We start from the raw sequence: 20,688 nt of genomic DNA, 5'->3' as shown, positions 1-20,688 counted from the left end.
AATATCACTCTTCACAGGAAGTAACACCAATTCCCATCATCCATCTGCATAGGAAGCAACATTACTGGCTTTTCCCATCATCCATCTGCACCGGAGGTGACATCAAACCAGATATCACAGACTTCATCACCTCTCAGATGCTTGATGGCCTCTACATCACAAAAACATGTCTCACACCCACATCTTTCCATAACTGAAACATCCTTCTTCCCACAGGCTAGAGCATCAATTGTGTGGACTGTGCACATCAGAAAGGAGGCGGTCTCTCTGTCATCCATAAATCATCTTGGTACTGCTTCCTAGGCATACTAGTAACACTCAACTCCATGGATTTGCTGACATGCCATATCTCACACTCTGCAACTCAACCCACCATCTTCCATTTTATCTACAGGCCTGCTGGGCAAAGCAAGAACTTAATTGTTTAATTTGCAGAGCCTGTCTTGGGTGACTTCAAATCCCCCAGACAACACAAGCTCAAAAAGAAGAGACACCTTTTTCAAACTCATCGATACACTCAACATGGTACAGCTTGTCACACAACCAACACACTCCAAACCACATCCTCAACCTTGTCTTCTCAAATCATCCAACAGCACAATGCAAACCATACATACCCATAGACACGACCACCCGTTTTGCCATCCCTATCTCTCTGCTCAACATCCTACCAACAAACCAAGGTCAATAGAAAAGAGAAGAAAAAATCTTCAGATTCCGTAAAGACTTCTTCATTGAACTGCTCTCTCACCCTATGAACTCCAAGTTCAACACCTGTCTAAACAAATTCAACACTTTTTTGGAAAGTTACATGAACACTGCCACCCCAATTATAAAAAGACCTTCTTGACAATAAATGATCCATCCCCAGACAGGAAACAAAAACAAAAGAAAAACAGAACTCCAGTGGACTTCTTAATACTGACGTTCCTCCATGCAACATGCAGACACCTCGTCACATCAGCCAAAGCAAGCTACTATACCAGCACCAGCCAGGAATCGACCAACAGAAGCAGAACGTTGTTCAAGACAATCAAGCACTGCATCAATTTGCTGCCGGACCCACCTATTCCTCACTCCACAGAAAAGTGCAATGTGACAAAATGCAGAAGACTCAATTGGACATCGACGACACCAAGTCTGCTTCATCTTTTACACACAACCCTCCCTGTAGAACACCCTAGTGATCAGCCTTCAGATGATGACTTACCATCATCCTTTATTAAAGCTCTCTAAGAGGGTGCTCTTTTACCTCTACTTACCATGGTCGGTGCCTACCTCGCTCAAGGCATCTTCCCAGAAGACAGGCCAGATCCATCCACTCCTGAAACAACCTTCACTAGACTCTGATGACTTTGCCAACTACTGCCAGCTACCTATCTTCATCAAGATTATTGAAAAAGCAGCCTATGTTCAACTCCATGATCACTTCAATGCCAACCATCTATGCACAATTACCAGTCTGGCTTCAGATCACACTGCAGCACGAGACTGCAACTTACACATTCAAGACAATCTTTGCCACATAATAAATACCTGGATGTCCAGCACCCAGCTGAAGCTCAACCCAACCAAGAGAGAATTCCTGTTGTTTACCAAGAAAAATATACAGGATACAGGAAATTCACCTCTTTAAAGAACACTACATTACAATGCATTAACCAGACCAAGCTAAGCTTCCTCTCTTACTTCTGGTTCACTGGATGCTTGTCTTTGACCATGTATAGCACTTCCCCTGCCTTTTTGCTATTCTTGTGCTGTAGAAATACCTCATACATACATGTATACATAAATACAAAAAAAAAAGAAAACATGTGGGTGGTGTCATATCATTGCGTTTTACAGAATTTTATATAGCACAAACTTGACCCGAATCGGGTATCAGAGCGCTTTACATAGCACCAGTTGCATAACATGAGGACACATTCATTTTTGTTAGGCAAGGGGAGATTAAGTGATTTGCCCAGAATCACAGGATGTTCAGCGTCATTGCCGAGACTCGAACCCAGTTCCCTAGAATCAAAGTCGGCCGCCCTAGCCCTTAGGCCAACTCCTCTCCCCAACCCATATTGGGTGGTATGTAATATTTTGTATTCAGCTTAATTGGACCATTTAATTGCATTTATTTAATTTATGCACACAAAACAAATGGAAAAACAATGGATATTACTTAATAGCTCCAGTCCTGTAAGTTTCAGAATAGTTTGTTACTTGCACAATCTGGAACTTCAGTCTGCCCTAGTTCTCTCCCTATTTTGAGACTTCATGAAAATATATATTTTGTTTGATTTTTGATTTTGCAGCTTAGGCAACAAGATATAGGTATTGCAGTAAATGATCTACAGGCCCTTAGATTGTCCCATTTGAACAGCAAAGCCGAATTATCTTGTTGTACAACCCCTCTTGTCTTTAATCTTTGTTGCCAGCGGGTTAAGAAATTGAATCAACATGAACTGCTGCTGTCACTGGTATTCAGCAGAGACGTTTTAATGCATGGGCCAAGTGGGCTCTGGCCCAGGGCCCCAGCCTTTCAGGGGGCCCCCTGACAAAGTCAGCTCTGTTCTCCAGAGTTTTGCCCTAATGACCTTGAATATTACTTAAACTGATTGTTTTAAATACTGTTTTCCTTTAATTTCTTTTTTATGTACTTGATGTGTGAAAGTCTAGTACAGCCATATTGCAGAGAAATGTTGTGCTTGTTTCATGCAATATACATAAAAAAAGTTTCTTTTAGATCAAAACAATGCCTAACATATAAGAAATGGGAGGGCATGAAAGAAATTATATGCAGTAATATTGGTGAGCTGCTGCTGTGTTACAATATTGAAAACACACATAACTATCCCTGAACATTAGATGTAAACACATTTAGGGCCTTATTTATGAGAAGTGATGCATCGCATGATGGATGCGTCATATTTACTGTATGATGCATCATGTTGCAAGGAGTTACAGATACGTCAGTATTTCTGACATATCTGTAAGCGCAAAAGTGATGCATTGCTGGGGTATGTCTGAAAATAGACGCAACTCCAGCAATGTGTCCTTTCACATGGGGCTTGCCTGTATTAGTCTTACACCTGCTGTGAGGCAGGTGTAAGATATTGACGCAATGGCGTCCTAGAAGTGGCGCACTGAGTTCTCATAGATTTCAATGCGTCACTTCTACAAAGCAACACCCACCCTACATACATTATACCTGGCGCAGATATAATGTGGTGCAGGGGTTTACAAAGTGATGCCTCTGTCTAGATGCGCCACTTTGTACATAGGGGGCAACATGGCACATTTTTTACGCTGCCGGTACGTCGCAAAAGGTGACGCACCCGCAGCATAAAAGTGAAGCAAGGCCTCATAAATAAGGCCCTTAGAGTTTGAACAAGTGTTCCTTTGCACTGTCAGGGCCCTCATGAAATGAAATAGTGTATTTAATAAATCGTGCAGCTACTCAGACTAGAGTGTCCTGGCGCTTGACAGCGGGAGGAAAATGTGCATAAAAGACCCATCAGTTATTAAAAAGCCAGGTTTTTCCTGAAAGAGTAGGTCTGTGGTTAGTCTCAGAGACTCAGGGGGGCTATTCCACAATTTTGCGCCTAGAAAGCTGAGGGATCGGCCTCCAGTGCGGGCACGGCATAGTTTAGACACGATGGCCAGGTTGGTATTGGAAGATCTTAGGGGTCTACATGTTGTGTAGCGATTAACGAGCTTTTTTAGGTAGCCGGCTCCTGAGCCAGGGAAAGCTTTAAAGAAGATGGTCATCGCTTTGAAGTCGATCTGTTCTTTTATGTGGAGCCAGTGTAGAGACTTAAGAATAGGGGGTCATACTAGATCTGAGTTTAGGTCTCAGGAAGGCTCTGGCCGACGCGTTTTGTACCACTTGTAGGCGCTGGATAAGGAGTTTGGGAAGACATAGTCAAGCTTTGATGTCACCAGAGCCTGCAGCACGATCTTTCTGCTCTCAAGCGCTCAAGCTCTCAAGCGGTAACACTGGCAGGAATTTTTTTAGCATCCGGAGTATGCCAAAGCAAACGCCAGTTAGATTTTAGATTTGAAAGCACATGGAGAGTGTCTTGTCTATGACATTTCCTACGTTTTTTATTTTCTCCTTTTCCGCGGGCAGGGGCGGCAGATCTTATGGCAACCAAGAGCTCCAGTCAGGTGTTTCTGGATTACCATGTCCTGAGATCTATTTGCCAAGAAGGATGACATCCATGTTAAGGCGGTCCCTCCAGGCCAATGTTAGCAAGTCTCTCCAAGAGCCTCTCATCTGGGACCGTATTGAAGGCCGCCGACAGATCGAGCAGTATCAGAACAGCCTTGCCTTCCTGGTCCAGCTTACCCTTGAGAAATTCAGTCACTTCCAGCAGAGCGGTCTCCGTACTGTAGTTAGCCCTAAAACCGGAATGGGACTCATGAAGGAGCTTCCCATCTTCAATGTATTTTTGGAGAGCCTGGTTTACATGCTTCTCTAATACTTTGGAGAGGGCCGGAAGAAGGGAGATTGCCCTGTAGTTGGTAGGGTTCGTAGGTTTGGCCTTAGCCTTTTTTATCAGTGGAAGAAGCTTAGCATTCTTCCATAATTTCGGAATGTTGCCTGAGGCGAGGGAAGCATTAAAGAGCTGGTTTACCGTGGGGTTTATGGTGGGAGCTAATAGGTTCAGGATATTCGCTGGACATGGGTCGGTAGGAGAGCCAGACTTAATGCTTTGGAGAAGGGTCAGTGACTCTTCAAGCTGAAACTCAGGGAAAGCTAGTGAAGATGGAGGATCCAAGAGGTGAAATATGCTATTAGAACCAAGGTAGAAGGCCAGTTCTTCCTCTGAGCTGTTAGTGAAGGCATGTTGGATAACGGAGATCTTTTTGAGGACGAATTGAGCTATTTGCTTAGACCATTCTTCCGTGCATGGCTGTTCATTTGTGCCAGCTTTCGGGGCGGTAAAGGATTTTACTATACTAAAGATTTCCTTACTCTTATTTTGGGCAATTTCTATCTTGGTTTGAAAGACGTTTTTCTTGGCTGCCTTCACGAGAATGTAATGAGCTTTTAAGTTGTCTTTATACACCTTCCTGTCCTCAGGTGGATAGGATTTACGCCATTTCCGTTCCATTTTTCTACAATTTCTTTTGCTAGATCTGAGGGAATCATTAAACCATGGAGCTGGTGGGGCCGAACTCTTTGTGGAGCGGGAAACAACTGGTACCACTGCATCAATGTTGGTTCGGAGCCATGAATCTATTGAGAGGGTGTCCGAGTAGGGGCAGCCAGCCAGCTCCGGTGAGGAATGACCGAGGTCATCTGCTAAAATCGGGATGGATATTTTATGGAACGTCCTGTAATTAGAGTCCCTCTGCCCTGCGTTAGCCCAAGGTCTGTGGCAGAGTTGGTAATGACGAATTTTAATAGGAGGTGGTCAGACCAGATAATGGGAAGAGGTAAGCTTACTGATAAATCAAAGTTGTGAAAGATTTGGTCTAGAGTATGGCCCTTCTCATGGGTGGCCGAAGAAATAGTTGGAAACGTGTTGCAGGCCTCCAGCGTGTCCAACCAGGAAATTGTTTGAGGGCCTTTTCCATTGTCCATATGTATATTGAAATCTCCCAGAATAAGTCAGTTGTTGTATTTTAAGGCCAGGGAGGTGGTGGCTGTATTAAGCATAGTAATACAATTTCCAATTGCACTGGGAGGTCTGTAAATCAGAAAATCAGCAGTGCTATGATGGGGGGGGGGGATAAGGTACGGCGGAAGCCTAAGGACTCTGCGCTCTTGATGTTTTCCATCGGGATGGGAGAGCAGTCTAGTTTTTTATTGTAGATAATGGTGACACCACCCCCCTTCCCAATCTCTCCTAAGGATTTTATAACCCGTAGGGATGGCCAAGGTGATGGTAGGGTTGGAGGCTTCAGACAGTCCGGTCTCAGTGAGAAATAAAAAATTAGGCTGTTCGTCTAAAAGTAGGCCATAAATGTGTGGTTCATCCTTTCGCATAGAGTGACAATTTAAAAGGGTGGCCTATAAGTCCTCTATTTTCTTATTGTTTTTACACTTATTGTTGCGTGGGAGGATCCTGGGTGTGAGATTCCTGGGCTGAAGGAGAGACCAGTTGCACTTATTGCATCGAAAGTCTACCTCCAAGCTCGGATCAGCCGCTGTACACTGACATAATGGTAGCCGCCGAAGGCTAAGCAGTTTTGTTCTATTGTAATATAGTGGAAGAAACTCACCGGAGGGGAAATGGGCAGCATGGCCGGCACCAGACGCCTCCGGGACGCCTCACAGCACATACAGGCTTGCCTATGGCGCGCTCGCTGCGTTTGTTCGTTTGCATCGGGAATATATTGGCTAATGCATATGATGCAAACTTGATCGCTAACGCAGCTGAGGAAGTGGAAACTGCGTTTCCAGAAGTGAGGAGCCCGATAGTAGCCCCAGCCCTCCGCACAATCGGAGTATCAGCCGCGACGGACCAAGACTGAAGGAAAAGCAAGATGCGTATCAAAGCAGCTAAGGATTTGTAGGCAAGCAGAATCAAGAAAAGTGTAAGTGTGCGTAGGTAGGAGAAATTGTTAAAAAGCACAGAGTAATTCAGCCACACATATACAATTTAAAAAGTATTAATATAGCAGGGCAGGAAACACTAAATCCTACCGCTGTCAGCTGCTTGCGTCCGTTTACATCGGGAATATATAGACTAATGCCTATGATGCAAACTGGATCACTAACGCAGCTGAGGAAGCAGAAACTGCGTGGGAAACAGGGGCTCAAATTGGATCATAAATTCAAAGCTGTTCTGAACAGGGGCCCCCAAAATATGTTTGGCCCAGGACCCCCAAAATCCTTAAGATGTCCCTGGTTTTCAGTCCTGCAATGTGGCTATATGTCACAGGCCAACACTTCATCGATATTTAAATACATTTGTACGGCATTTGTTTGCAAAACATTTATAATGTTCATTTGAGGGATCTAGAAACATTGAGTGCAGGACGCATACCAAAATTCTTTTCTGAGGTGTCATATTTCCTACTGTAAGATGTAGCGCCCACTTTCTCAGGACTTTAATTTAATATTCGGAGGTTAAACTCTTGATGGACAAATAGGGTACCACAAACACTTTGAACTTGTAACTAGAGAACTTAAAAATGTTGCTCTGCAGACAGGAAGGGATTATTTTTGCAGTAATATTAGACTTGTCAGTAGGGGATTCAATATATCAATTATTCTTATAAAAGATAAACATGATATGAGGCAGTATGAACAATATTAAAGGCTTGGACACAAAAACATAGTTACTCCAACTAGTTAAATAAAAGGGAACTATTAAATGAAATGCCGCATGGGCATGCTTTCACTTGTTCAGAAAACGCTCCTCTCTATTCGGAGCTAGCTGTATGTGGGCATTGGAACACCATGGCAGCAAGCATTAAAGTGACCACCTCCTACTAGCTTATTATGGACACTGTTTCCAGTTAATATGTTAATTAATTCTGGGTTCTGTAGTAGTATTCTGATTCCACTGAACTGATGAGACTAATAAACTTGAAAACAATGAATTGTATGTCAAATGTTCAGGACTGGAGCCAGTGTCCATAATACCTTGGATTGTACTCTTCACCCCAGCAAAGGCACAGGACCAATTTATTCACAGAGTTGATTTTTTTCATACTGTACCCGTTTAAAGTTGAAGAAACTTTTCAAATACCTTCAATCTTCTTATCCCAAATTAAACTAAAAAACAGAAAGCATGCTGAGTACCTGCCATTTTGTCAATCACATCCTTACCATCACAAGAACGGCCATCCGTGGAGACCACAAAGCCTTCTTCACAGATGCACTGGAAGGATCCCACTGTATTTAGGCATTCTCCATTGGTAGAACAGAGTGGTGAGAGAGTGCATTCATTGATATCTGATAGACACAAAAAGAAAAATATGAACATTACATCCATATTCACAATAGCCAGTGCAACCCACCACACGCTGCTGTGGTACTTGTACAAGGTCCTCAGTTCGAAGGGATGCTTCAAGAGAAATAAAATACACAAGTGACCCACACTTATTCCACTATTAAAGAGTAAATACTGCATCCTGTTACAGAAGTTCATTCCTGATAAGGAGTATGGAGAATTGTACAGGTCATCTCTACAGGTTGAGCTCCCAACAAGTGTGACAAGGATAAACAGCAACATCGAGTTTATTTTTCACATTCTGCTTGTTTCTACAGACTCCTAATTTAGTCAAAAGAGGAATCAAGAATCATGGAGATCAGTGATATTTTCATGTCACTCACTTTGGTCACCTCAGGAAGTCTGAACAACAGCTCTTTTCTCTTAGCCCTAAAGACAGTAACTGATGCAAGTGCTTGTTGATCCATCTCAAGTTTAAGCCACTATGTGGTCCTGATGTTCACCTATACCTGGGTAAACCAATACAAGTAAGAAGCAGATGTGACTAATAACCTAAGGCCAATGAATACCATGGTCACAAAACATTAGCCTTAAAGCAGTCAACATCACTACTTATGAAAAGTGATAACGGACCAAAGATGGTTGAATCTGGTGGAAGAATGTTCCTGCTACAAATTCAATCAGAGATTTTCATTGTGGTAAAGTGCTTAGAGTTTAATATTATGACTAGTTCGCCAAATACTTTTTACAAGCAAGCAGAAGAATACTAAATAAATTCTGTTTTAGAAAATAAGGGCACATTTCTTACCCAAGAATGATTGAAAATTAATTGCAGTGGTGTCAGCATTTCCAATAGTTGTCAACATTGACAGAGTTTGAAGCAACAGCGTAAATGATTAGCAATCATGTGACAGACCTATTAATACTAAGACTGTGTTCTTACTGCACCAGCAATGCAGGTGATCTTGATATTAGGGTAAAACTTGTTTTAAGGATAAAAAAATTAGACCAGCAAAGGAACAGTTTCATCAGTGGATATGGTTTGGACATCCAAATACACAAAGTGAATATACAAATGACCTGAGGCATGTTTCATCTCCTGGTAGTCTGCTCCTAGAATTAGAGATTATGATATGAAAGGAGAGGAGGGAAGCAGGCTCAGCAATATAATTTCACCTCAAAAAATGTAGTGAAGGCATTAACGAGTCTCCCTGCAGAATGTATGGCATGCGACTCCATGGAAGGATATGTTATGTTCTGCTGTGGTATGTTCTGTTGTTCTCTTGAGTAATATGGAGATTAATACCATATTACATTTCACACCAAGATGGCTTCTTAAAAAGAAAATATAAGGACTCTAGGGCCCTGATTATGAGCTTGGGGGAGCAGAATAAACATATGGCATTCAGCTCCATCTGATTCAGCGGTGGCTGGTGTTCGTACACCTGTTTTTCTCAGGTGTAGAACACGGGTCCTGATTTTACCAGGCAGTAAATTTGACAGGAAATATCATTAGGTTTTGGCGGCAACATCCTAGCCTCAGTCCCCTGCAAGAAGTTAGATTTCCCTTCCCTCTACTGCACCTCATGCCCTACCCTGAGCGGAAGCTTACATTTAACATCTGTTCAAAGCAGGTGGTAAATGTATGTGTTAAACCCCATTGAACTGTGAAATCAGTGTGGTTTTCTGGCTGGTAAATTCTGTCCCACATGGCAATTTCATGTTCCACAGGACTTCCTTTGTAATTGTTCAGCAGTAGCATGGATTTACTGCATGGTAACGGCAAATTTCCGTACAAACTTTCCACCCGACCAGTTCCGTGCAACTCGAAATCAGGGCCTAGGAAGAGACGATGAGGCCTTGAAAAAGTAATGTGAAAAATGGGTGGTAAAGGCAGAATAGAAAGGTGGTGCACAAGCAGGCCTCATTTAGAAAGAGCATGGGAAAAAACACAGCAAACTAGGAAAAATAGCATAGGGCAGAAAAGGGAAACAACAGGCCAGTAGCCTTCATTTCCCTCAAATGTGATGGCTCTGTGTCTTTTGAATACAACGGTGGGAGAGCTTCAGCTTCTAGTTAAAGGCATGCAAGTACTAAAAGTCTGATGGCAAGTCTGCTGAAAAGAGTACTTTTTGGGTAATCTTGGGGTCTTATCACAATGTATTGCAGAGGTTTATGACGGAATACCTGATTCACAGATGTGTCAGGTCTAGCTGAGGTAAGTTTATAATTTTAATAAATTTCTAAGTGTAGCAAAGTTTTCCTAACACAACATTTGGAGAGTTTCAATACTGCAGAAAATCTACATGCACATGATTAGAGCAAGTGTATATTTGGAATACTTAAGAAATGTCACAGATAAATAATTCTACTTTTAACTTCATGTGGGAACCCCTTTTCCTTTCCTTTACACATGGATGTCCTGGGAATCTCCAGGCACTTTCAGCACCACACAGTACTGGTCCATTCAGGTGCACATTTAGAAGCACATAGAAAAGCATAATCCATCTTCACAGGAAGTGACACCACTGCATTTCCCATCATCTATCTGCCAAGGAAGTGACATCACTGGATGTCCTATTATCCATCTGCACAGGAAGTGACGTCACTGGTTTCCTGTCAAACTGTCTTTAGAAGAATAGGCAAAGCAAAAGGATTTTATTTCTCAATATCACTCTTCACAGGAAGTGAAACCAATTCCCATCATCCATCTGCATAGGAAGCAACATTACTGGCTTTTCCCATCATCCATCTGCACCGGAGGTGACATCAAACCAGATATCACAGACTTCATCACCTCTCAGATGCTTGATGGCCTCTACATCACAAAAACATGTCTCACAACCACATCTTTCCATAACTGAAACATCCTTCTTCCCACAGGCTACAGCATCAATTGTGTGGACTGTCTACATCAGAAAGGAGGCGGTCTCTCTGTCATCCATAAATCATCTTGCTACTGCTTCCTAGGCATACTAGTAACACTCAACTCCATGGATTTACAGACATGCCATATCCCACACTCTGCAACTCAACCCACCATCTTCCATTTTATCTACAGGCCTGCTGGGCAAAGCAATGACTTAATTGTTTAATTTGCAGATCCTGTCTTGGGTGACTTCAAATCCCCCAGACAACACAAGCTCAAAAAGAAGAGACACCTTTTTCAAACTCATCGATACACTCAACATGGTACAGCTTGTCACACAACCAACACACTCCAAACCACATCCTCAACCTTGTCTTCTCAAATCATCCAACAGCACAATGCAAACCACCCATACCCATAGACACGACCACCCGTTTTGCCATCCCTATCTCTCTGCTCAACATCCTACCAACAAACCAAGGTCAATAGAAGAGAGAAGAAAAAATCTTCAGATTCCGTAAAGACTTCTTCATTGAACTGCTCTCTCACCCTATGAACTCCAAGTTCAACACCTGTCTAAACAAATTCAACACTTTTTTGGAAAGTTACATGAACACTGCCACCCCAATTATAAAAAGACCTTCTTGACAATAAATGATCCATCCCCAGACAGGAAACAAAAACAGAAGAAAAACAGAACTCCAGTGGACTTCTTAATACTGACGTTCCTCCATGCAACATGCAGACACCTCGTCACATCAGCCAAAGCAAGCTACTATACCAGCACCAGCCAGGAATCGACCAACAGAAGCAGAACGTTGTTCAAGACAATCAAGCACTGCATCAATTTGCTGCTGGACCCACCAATTCCTCACTCCACAGAAAAGTGCAATGTGACAAAATGCAGAAGACTCAATTGGACATCGACGACACCAAGTCTGCTTCATCTTTTACACACAACCCTCCCTGTAGAACACCCTAGTGATCAGCCTTCTAAGCCCTATCTCTCCCAGGTATTGCTGAAGTACTCAACACCCATAAAGCCACTTCTTATGAAGATGATGACTTACCATCATCCTTTATTAAAGCTCTCTAAGAGGGTGCTCTTTTACCTCTACTTACCATGGTCGGTGCCTACCTCGCTCAAGGCATCTTCCCAGAAGACAGGCCAGATCCATCCACTCCTGAAACAACCTTCACTAGACTCTGATGACTTTGGCAACTACTGCCAGCTACCTTTCTTCATCAAGATTATTGAAAAAGCAGCCTATGTTCAACTCCATGATCACTTCAATGCCAACCATCTATCTACAATTACCAGTCTGGCTTCAGATCACACTGCAGCACGGAGACTGCAACTTACACATTCAAGACAATGTTTGCCACATATTAAATACCTGGATGTCCAGCACCCAGCTGAAGCTCAACCCAACCAAGAGAGAATTCCTGTTGTTTACCAAGAAAAATATACAGGATACAGGAAATTCACCTCTTTAAAGAACACTACATTACAATGCATTAACCAGACCAAGCTAAGCTTCCTCTCTTACTTCTGGTTCACTGGATGCTTGTCTTTGACCATGTATAGCACTTCCCCTGTCGTTTTGCTATTCTTGTGCTGTAGAAATACCTCATACATACATGCATACATAAATACAAAAAAAAAGAAAACATGTGGGTGGTGTCATATCATTGTGTTAGATGTTCATTGATCTCTGAAACTGCTTCCTAAATGCTTAATAACAGATCTGTTAGGGCCTGGTTGTGAGTTGAACAGTACTGTCCGGATGATAAATCTGCATGCAAAATGTAAAGTCCCATGCACTAACTACACACCAGGACCATGCAAATATTAGTTAAATCCCATGGAATGATGAAACACAAAGCAGATCTGGATTTACTGGCCGCTAAGCCATACAGAATTCCCAAATTTGTCGGGTTTACTACATACACTTACTACCTGCTTTTAGAAGGTGGCAGATGTGTGCACAGGTCTCTGTGTGGAATGAGGATGGAGAAAGAATGTTGTGGGGAGTTGGGGAGGAAAGGGGCAGGGGCATTAAATGCTCCTCCTGACCAAAAATAAATGGGGGGGGGTAGGCTTGGCTGCTGCTGTAGTCAAAGCCTCGTGCAATTTTACCAGGCTGGATTACTGCCTGGTGAAAATGGGTCTGGGGGTCCAGCAACCATGATAACTGGGTGTGAGATCACCATTCTACTTATGATTGTGAGAAAGTGGATATTTAGCTGGGGAGGATGGTAGTCTACCACAAGTAACAATGGCACTATTCTAGCTGGGTCCAGTAAAGTTTTCTGTAATTTAAACCAACTGGCAGCACTACTCGACGGGAAGACCCTGGGCTGCCGGGTGCAGCTGCGTCCATCACAAGCGGCTCAACTTCACCATACAGTATCTGGACTGGGGACACCCCAGAGAGGGCACCGCTGAACACTGCCATATCGCTGGAACAGGCAAGACTGAGCCCGGGTACTTGGGGCCCAGTGGACTTTCTGCTAACAGTGTGTTGGCACCATAGACACTTTTGACTACATTCCTAAACGGTTAGAATGGAGAACTCTTGAGTATGGCCTAATAGTTTGCATTCCCTGATGTGGTCACTAGTAAATGGAGAGAGAATAACCATGAAGGGGAGGGTGGGACAGAGAGTCACCTGAGCAATGACCTCATAGGGTATGTGTTATTGCATTAGAATGTCGCATCTCTTTTCATGTATAGAATTAGAAATAAAATACAACTTTTTCTTATAAAAGCAAGTTTTTGACTGGACATTGATTTATTGTGTGTGCTGTTTGCATTTCGAATTATGAGTCGTGTTCACTGACCTGTATCTAAACCTGACCCGAGGGAGCCTTGGCTGCTCGACCACAGCTACCACTGAGAATCAAGTCCAGAAGGGGTACTTGACTCAGTTGAGTCGGATCTATAGAAAGATGTTCCCTGGGACATCAGGAGTAAAAGGGCTCAACCACCATGGTTGGACTCTGTAGCCCCTGCATGCTCGTAGCCCTCTTTGCTTCAACTGGTACAATTGCAGTGTTCAAGGCCCCCCATATCCTGCGTCATTTTCAAAGTAGCTGGTCTCTCCTACAGAGCCGCCTATGTCAAGCAACATCGCAAACTTTTTTTTTTTTTTTTTATTGGCATTTGAGATAATACTTACAGTTTCACTGCCACGCAAGACAGTGCAATATTAACAATCATACAGCCATTTGTCCTTGAGTTTACCCCAACAGTAGCTAAACATTACCAGTATTTGATTCTTCAACATTTTCAATGGCAAAAGTAAAAAAAACCTGCGGCAGTACATCATTTGAATATATTAATTGTGACGCTAATCAATCTGTGTTTCAGAGGAAGCCAGTCTTTGCAGGTATTGACGCAGAGGTCCCCATATATCTCTGGGTCTTGATGCAGCTGGTAGTTCTTCTGCGTATAACACCAGATTTTCATTACAATATACCATATACTTTACCCAGCACTTATTTTTGGGATCCAGCGCACTTTCCCAGTGCAGCGCTACACGACAGCGCAACGCGCACACATTTTCCCAGCACACCTTTTGATGGAGGTACATAACATAGCAAGCATATTGAAGGCACACACTGCAATACAATCCCAGTCATTTCCTGTAGGTGTTGAAATACTCCTTCCCAAAACAACAGCCCTCGTCTGCACCCCCACGCCAAATGTAAGAAGTCAGCATTCGGTTATCCACATCTTTTACAGTTACTAGTTTCTCTGAGGACACATCTGTGTAGTTTAACATGCGTGTGTTAGGCTTGATGAATGTATTTGAAATGTATAATGCGCAAATTGCCATTTGGCGTGAGGGCACCGGTTAGCTTGCAAATATGGTCCCATTCCATTTCCAGTAGCGGTGGAGTTAAGCTGCTATTCCAGCGGGCCAGACTTCTATCCGATCCAAAATCCCTCCCATCACGTACCTCTCTGTAGAGTTTTGTTACTAGTTTATGTCTAGTAGGTGCAACCAGTAGCGTTTGCAGCGCTGGCAACACCGGGGGTTCTGATGGTTATGTGGTATAGTGAGCTTTGATCGCTTGCTGCAGCCTATGGATGGTAAAATTAAACAGCGGCGAGGGATTAGTTATGTAACTCAGGTCGTAAGGAGTAACAACAAAGCAACCAACAGCCGACCTTGGTCAAGCACTTAAATTCCATTAATCATGTGTATCAGAGTGAGTATAAACATCTCCCAGTATCTGCTGTTGAAAGATACTAATTTAACATAAAAGTCCACAAGAAAAAGGGAAGGTGCACTCCGTCAAAAGTCATAAAAGACCAACACTTGTGCTTCAGAAAATGTCCTTCTTTTTATTTGAAGATGCTTGATAAAACACAGGCACACAGCCAACGCGTTTCGTTCCCTAGTGCCTTGGGAACTTCGTCAGGGCTATACAATTTCAAATAGTAATCGCAGAAAAAGCCATCAGGACATATAATAAAAATCTTTACTTCAAAAAATCTTGGGGTACAGATCGGACCCACAATCAAGACCTTAATAAGTATGGGACACACATCCAATGCATAAACGCCTCGGTGATTTAATAGCCACGAGTGTATGGGAACAATCCCCAATAGATATCTATATTTCGACACGTATCACCCAGCCGGTAAAGTCGCTGTTTTCCAGAGAACAATGTCAGTAAAGAAGTGCCCATCTGGGTATATGTCTCGCACAGTCACCATGCCCGTTTCTCTCAGCACCCTAAGCGGGCCTTTTTCCCTCATCACCGATAAGGCCGCATGATGTGCAAGGAGCAGCGCCGGAGCATAAACCGGAAGCCTATTAGTCATTTTGCCTACAGCTTGCCATGCAGCGATAGTAGTGTCTATCGTGTTGATTTCCGTTCGTGGTGTACCTCTGTTTGTATGTGTGATGACACCGGATAATGGGGTAGGGTGTGCGTCCCCATCTTCCACTGCAACATGTGGAGTGTAAGCATGTGGTCTAAACCAATAGTAGGCATATTGCGCTTGGGCCCAAAGGTAATAGATAAAGAGGTCCGGAGAACAAAAGCCACCCCTGGTGTAGTCCAGTGTGAGTACAGTCCAGCTTACCCTGGCCTGCTTTCTCCCCCCCATATCAAGCGAGTGAGAGAAGAGCAGATGTCGCTGAAAAACCGTTGTGTCAGCTTAATTGGGATGTTACTGAATAGATACAAAAAGTGTGGTAGTACAGCCATTTTGATGATCGCTATTCGATCTGCCAGGGAGAGTGGAAGCTTGTTCCTTCTGTCTACTTGCCGCTCGGTGAGCGGCATATGCTCTGCCATAGTTCTCCCTGATCACCAGTTCGGGGTCCCGATGTATCCATACGCCCAAGTATTTCACCGGGTCTGTGGTCCACACTAAAGGGTATTCCATGTTTGCGGGGGCGTGTTCGTCGTTAGTAGTATAACTATCGATTTCTCCCAGTTCATTTGTAGCCCCGAGAAGAGTCCAAACCGGACATATTCCCTTAACAACTACGCTAAATGCCGACCGGGTTCTCTCACAAATAACAGCATATCATCAGCATACAGTGATATACCTACCGGGCAGTGTAAGAAATTCAGTGCAGTTTCTCTGTGGTGCTGTCGGATGATGCAAGCCAGTGGTTCTAGGGTCAGTGCAAACAATAGAGGTGAGAGGTGGCACCCCTGACGAGTACCTCTTTATATTTGAATTGGTTGTGCTGTCAGTCCCCCCACTCGCACCAGCGCCATGGGGCTGTTATACAAAAGTCGTATCCAACCCAGGTACAGGGGCGGGAAGCCCATGCTGCATAATACATGAAACATGTAACTCCATTCAATGGAGTCAAATGCTTTTGCCGCGTCCAATAAGATCGCGGCGGCTGGCAGTTCAGGGTTTAGTACATGGAACATGGCAAAGATGGTTCTCAAGTTATTAGACGTGAAGCGCTCTGGGATAAATCCCGATTGGTTTGAGAGGACGAAATTGGGCATGAGGGGCTGAAGCTTGGTAGCTAATATTTTCGCACGAATCTTAGTATCTAGGTTTATCACAGACAACGGCCTATATGATTCGCACCTGTCTGGGGCCTTGTCTTTTTTTAACAGCGTAATTATCAGGGCCTGGCGAAGGGACGGTGGCAGTACGCCAGCTTCATGTGCCTCTGCATCCATTTCAAGCAGGTATGGTGCAAGAAGATCAATATATTCTTTGAAGAATTCAGCCGTGAGCCCAACGGGCCCCGACGCCTTTTGGTTTGGCAACGTGCACACCGCCGCCTTTATATCTGCTTCATCTATGGGTTGGCAAAGATATTGACAGTGACCATCCGACAGCCATGTGCAGGCTATGTCGGATAGATAGTCGTCCAAGTCTGCGTCCGTCGCACTCTCCCGCGCCGTGTATAGATCAGAGTAGAATGTGCGGAACTGTTCCACTATCGCCTCAGGGGCGTAATGCTCCGTACCCTGCTGGTCTGTGAGCTTAGTTATGTGATGATAGTCCTCACAAATTTTTATTTTGGTGGCCAGATTTCTGCCTGGGCGCCCCCCACACCATATGCTCACGCCACATGTCTGCGTGCAATGTAGCGGATCTCAGATTCATCCAGTGAGTCGTATTCCCTTTTCTGTTCGTGTATACGGGCTAGGGTTTCAGGACAAGGACTGTCTGTGTATTATCATTCTAATTGTGTTAGTTTGTGTTCAGCCTGTGTCAGTTGGCCTCAAAGGTCTTTAAGGACGCCCGCTGTGGTGCTGATACAAACCCCTCTAATAGTCACTTTGAAAGCTTCCCACAGTGTTGATGCACTGTCAACTGTACCCGTATTTGCAGCAAAATATTGTTCAATGGCTCCCCGGGCAGTATTATTATAAATTGGATCTAAAAGAGCCTGCGCACGGAAGCGCCATATATATGGGTGATGAGCATTAGCCGCGTGTTTAAAGGAGAGCAGCACCGGATTGTGATCCGACTGTGTACATGGGAGGATTTTGATGTCTGTAAACCAGTCATTGGCCCTCTCACTGAGAAGCCAATAGTCCAATCAGGACCAACTATTGTGTGCAGGTGTAGCATGTTTACCCTCCTTAGCTGTACCATTATGCAGCCTCCAGACATCTACTAGTCCAAATTCAAGTATAAGATCATTGATGCACTGCGCTATTTTGGGTGTACGTATCCCCTGCGGGTTTGATTTAGCCAGTTGAGGATCCAGATATGTGTTTAGGTACCCCCACACAATGTCCGCTTCAGGCCATTCTCGCAGAGTGCCGTACAGTTACAGGAAAGTATCCCGTTCATCTGCTATGGGCCCATAAGTGTTATGATGGTGACGAGGGAGAATCCCAGCTTGCCATGCACCATGGCGCATTGTCCCTCTCTGTCTATATATGTTTTAATAGGCGTAAACGCAATGCCTCTCTTCACTAGTATGAGTACCCCTCTGGCATATGAGGAGTACGAGGAGGCCAGCTTGTATCCTGCCCATTTGCCTGGTGATTTTAACCTCAGAGGACATGTACAGATGCGTCTCTTGCAGGAGGGCGATCTGTATGCTGTGGCGATCTAAGTAGGCGAACACTTGCCTGATTTTTTGGGGGGTATTAAGCCCTCTGACATTCCATGTCACACAGTTATACTTCTCGCCCATATTCATCACGATATGTTAAGTGTAATTGTGTCTGTGTCCTGCCGCTAAGGTCAAAGAATGCAGTCAGTGCAAGTTCAAGCGGCCCTGGTAATTCAATCACAGTAACAAACCCAGCTTTTGAAACTTGCCATAACCCCTCCCCCACCCACTTCAGCAGCCCCAAATTGCTAAATCCATCCCACAAACAAACTCTAGAATCCCGAAACCCACCCTCCAAACAACCATTATGAACAATGGGGTATTCCCAAAAGGTCCCTGGACCTGGGTATCGGTTATTATAAATAAACAATGGTCCTGGACCAATTATTCAAGGAATAGTTAGATTAACAGAATTAACAACTTATTTGAGCTTACATTAATCAGCTCCCAAACATTTGTAAATCGTGAAAATAAATGTGCAAAAAAAAAACACTAAGGGCCTCATGTAGGAAGCCAAATACCGGTCGGTAACGGCCGATTTTCGGTAATAATACCGTTACCGACCGGTATTTTGGCCATTGGTATGTAGGGGGAATTCGGAATTTACCGAATCGGTAAAATTACCGATTCGGTAATAATACCGAATCGGTAATGTTACCGAATCGGTAACTTTTCCGAATCGGTAATTTTACCGATTCGGTAAATTCCGAAAGCAAAATCGAGATGTAGGGGGAGTGTGTGTGTGTGTTTATGAGTCGGTATTTACCACCAACTTATAGTTGGTGGTAAATAATGAATGTATGTGTAAATGCATTTTTACGCGCGTAGCTGTGTGCAATGTGGCATACATACATGCCCTTAGGGCATGTATGTGTGCCACATGTGCACACATGGCCGAAACAGGGGTGCAACAGGGTGTCAATGTGACACCCTGCCACCCTTGTATGTGTTCCCCCCATTACCGAATCGGTATTTACCGATTCGGTAATGAGGCATACCTTCCCATCAATGGGAAGGTATGCCTCATTACCGAATCGGTAAATACCGATTCGGTAATCACCGACTAGTAACGAATCGGTAAAAATTACCGACTCATTACCTACATACGAGTTACCACTTCTTAAATACCGAGTCGGTACGGCTCGGTATTTAAGAAGTGGTAACTGGTACGCTACCTACATGAGGCCCTAAGTATTATTACAATATATTTATTTAGCCATTTAAAGGAACAATCATTAGAGGGTCAAGAAGGTAGGAAAATGTTCTAGGGAACGTGTTTATAAGGAGTGCTCAAGTGTATATATAGGAGTCAAGAGAGCTCAAAGTGTGTAGAAAAGTAAAGGGCATATATTTACAAGACTGTACAAGACTGATAATCAATAAACAGTTAGATGCAACCTGGCCACATGCAAATTATTCATTTGAATTTGTAAGAAGAGTTTCCTTAAGGCTGTAAACAGGGGTAATGGGAAAGGGGAAATTGGTCCAGGTGCGGTAGGGGGTAGCGTCGACGTTTCGATCCAGCTTATCGGCAAAAGAGGGACTTTAATACCTCAGCTATGCGGATCTTCCATCAGTACAAGGGGACGGGTGAAGTGACCCTACAGAATAAAATTAAGGAACTTAGAATCGGGACCTAATAGGTTGCCCAGGCGTGGTGTCTGCACATCAAATGGCTGGAGTAATGTATTAAACCCACCTCATCACTCTTGCAATGCTCAATTGGAGTCCAAAACCTGGTTACACCAATGCCTGCAATTCAATAATAATAACAACAGTTGTTGTCAAGGGTCCATAAGGATTGTACACTAAAAGTACACAAGGACTGTCTATAACAACTCACCCGTAACGTGGCAAGGGCCAGCTAAGAACAATTCCCGCTATTCAGTAGATATAGACCATGGCGGTGGTGCCCAAACCATCCATGGAATGTAATATTCAGATCCGTATTTGTGGCAAATGTTGGCTGAATGAATCAGGCAATCCAGGGCACAGCGTGATTTTTACAACTAGAAAAAAGGAGGGAATTCTAATTGAAATGCTAACTAAGGAGCGCCAGGTGTTCCTAGGTGGTGGTCGGTTGTGAAAGAGAATTACCTGGAGACGATCTGATCGACGTCCTTACTCCATCGCGGTAGCAGCCAACAGAGCAGCAATCCGCAGGAGCATTTACACTGACCCTCCAAACAAACCCTGTTAGAAATAAGAAGGCAATGTGGTGCACACATGGAGGGGGAAGCTGCCTGCCGGAAACCCCAGTGACGTAGTCACATGGGGGTCGCTTAATTATCTAAATTCCACCTTTACAGCCCTCTGATCTCAGTGAAGAAACCACTTATCATCCAAAAAT

The 20,688-nt window shown here is 43.8% G+C and overlaps 1 protein-coding gene across 1 annotated transcript in view; it reads right to left on the bottom strand.

The window, feature by feature from the left end:
• Positions 1–20,688, bottom strand: part of LTBP1 (latent transforming growth factor beta binding protein 1) — a 1,238,788-nt gene that overhangs the window by 233,709 nt on the left and 984,391 nt on the right. Inside the window, exon 23 of the mRNA XM_085612185.1 lies at positions 7,778–7,903. Within this exon, the coding sequence (XP_085468311.1) occupies positions 7,778–7,903 (126 nt within the window). The remainder of the gene's footprint in view (positions 1–7,777; positions 7,904–20,688) is intronic.

The sequence above is a fragment of the Triturus cristatus genome, chromosome 6 (genome assembly GCF_964204655.1).
Source record: "Triturus cristatus chromosome 6, aTriCri1.1, whole genome shotgun sequence".
Lineage (NCBI taxonomy): Eukaryota > Metazoa > Chordata > Amphibia > Caudata > Salamandridae > Triturus > Triturus cristatus.
Note: the sequence above shows the minus strand (reverse complement) of the source record. Positions and strands in the feature narration are given on the sequence as shown.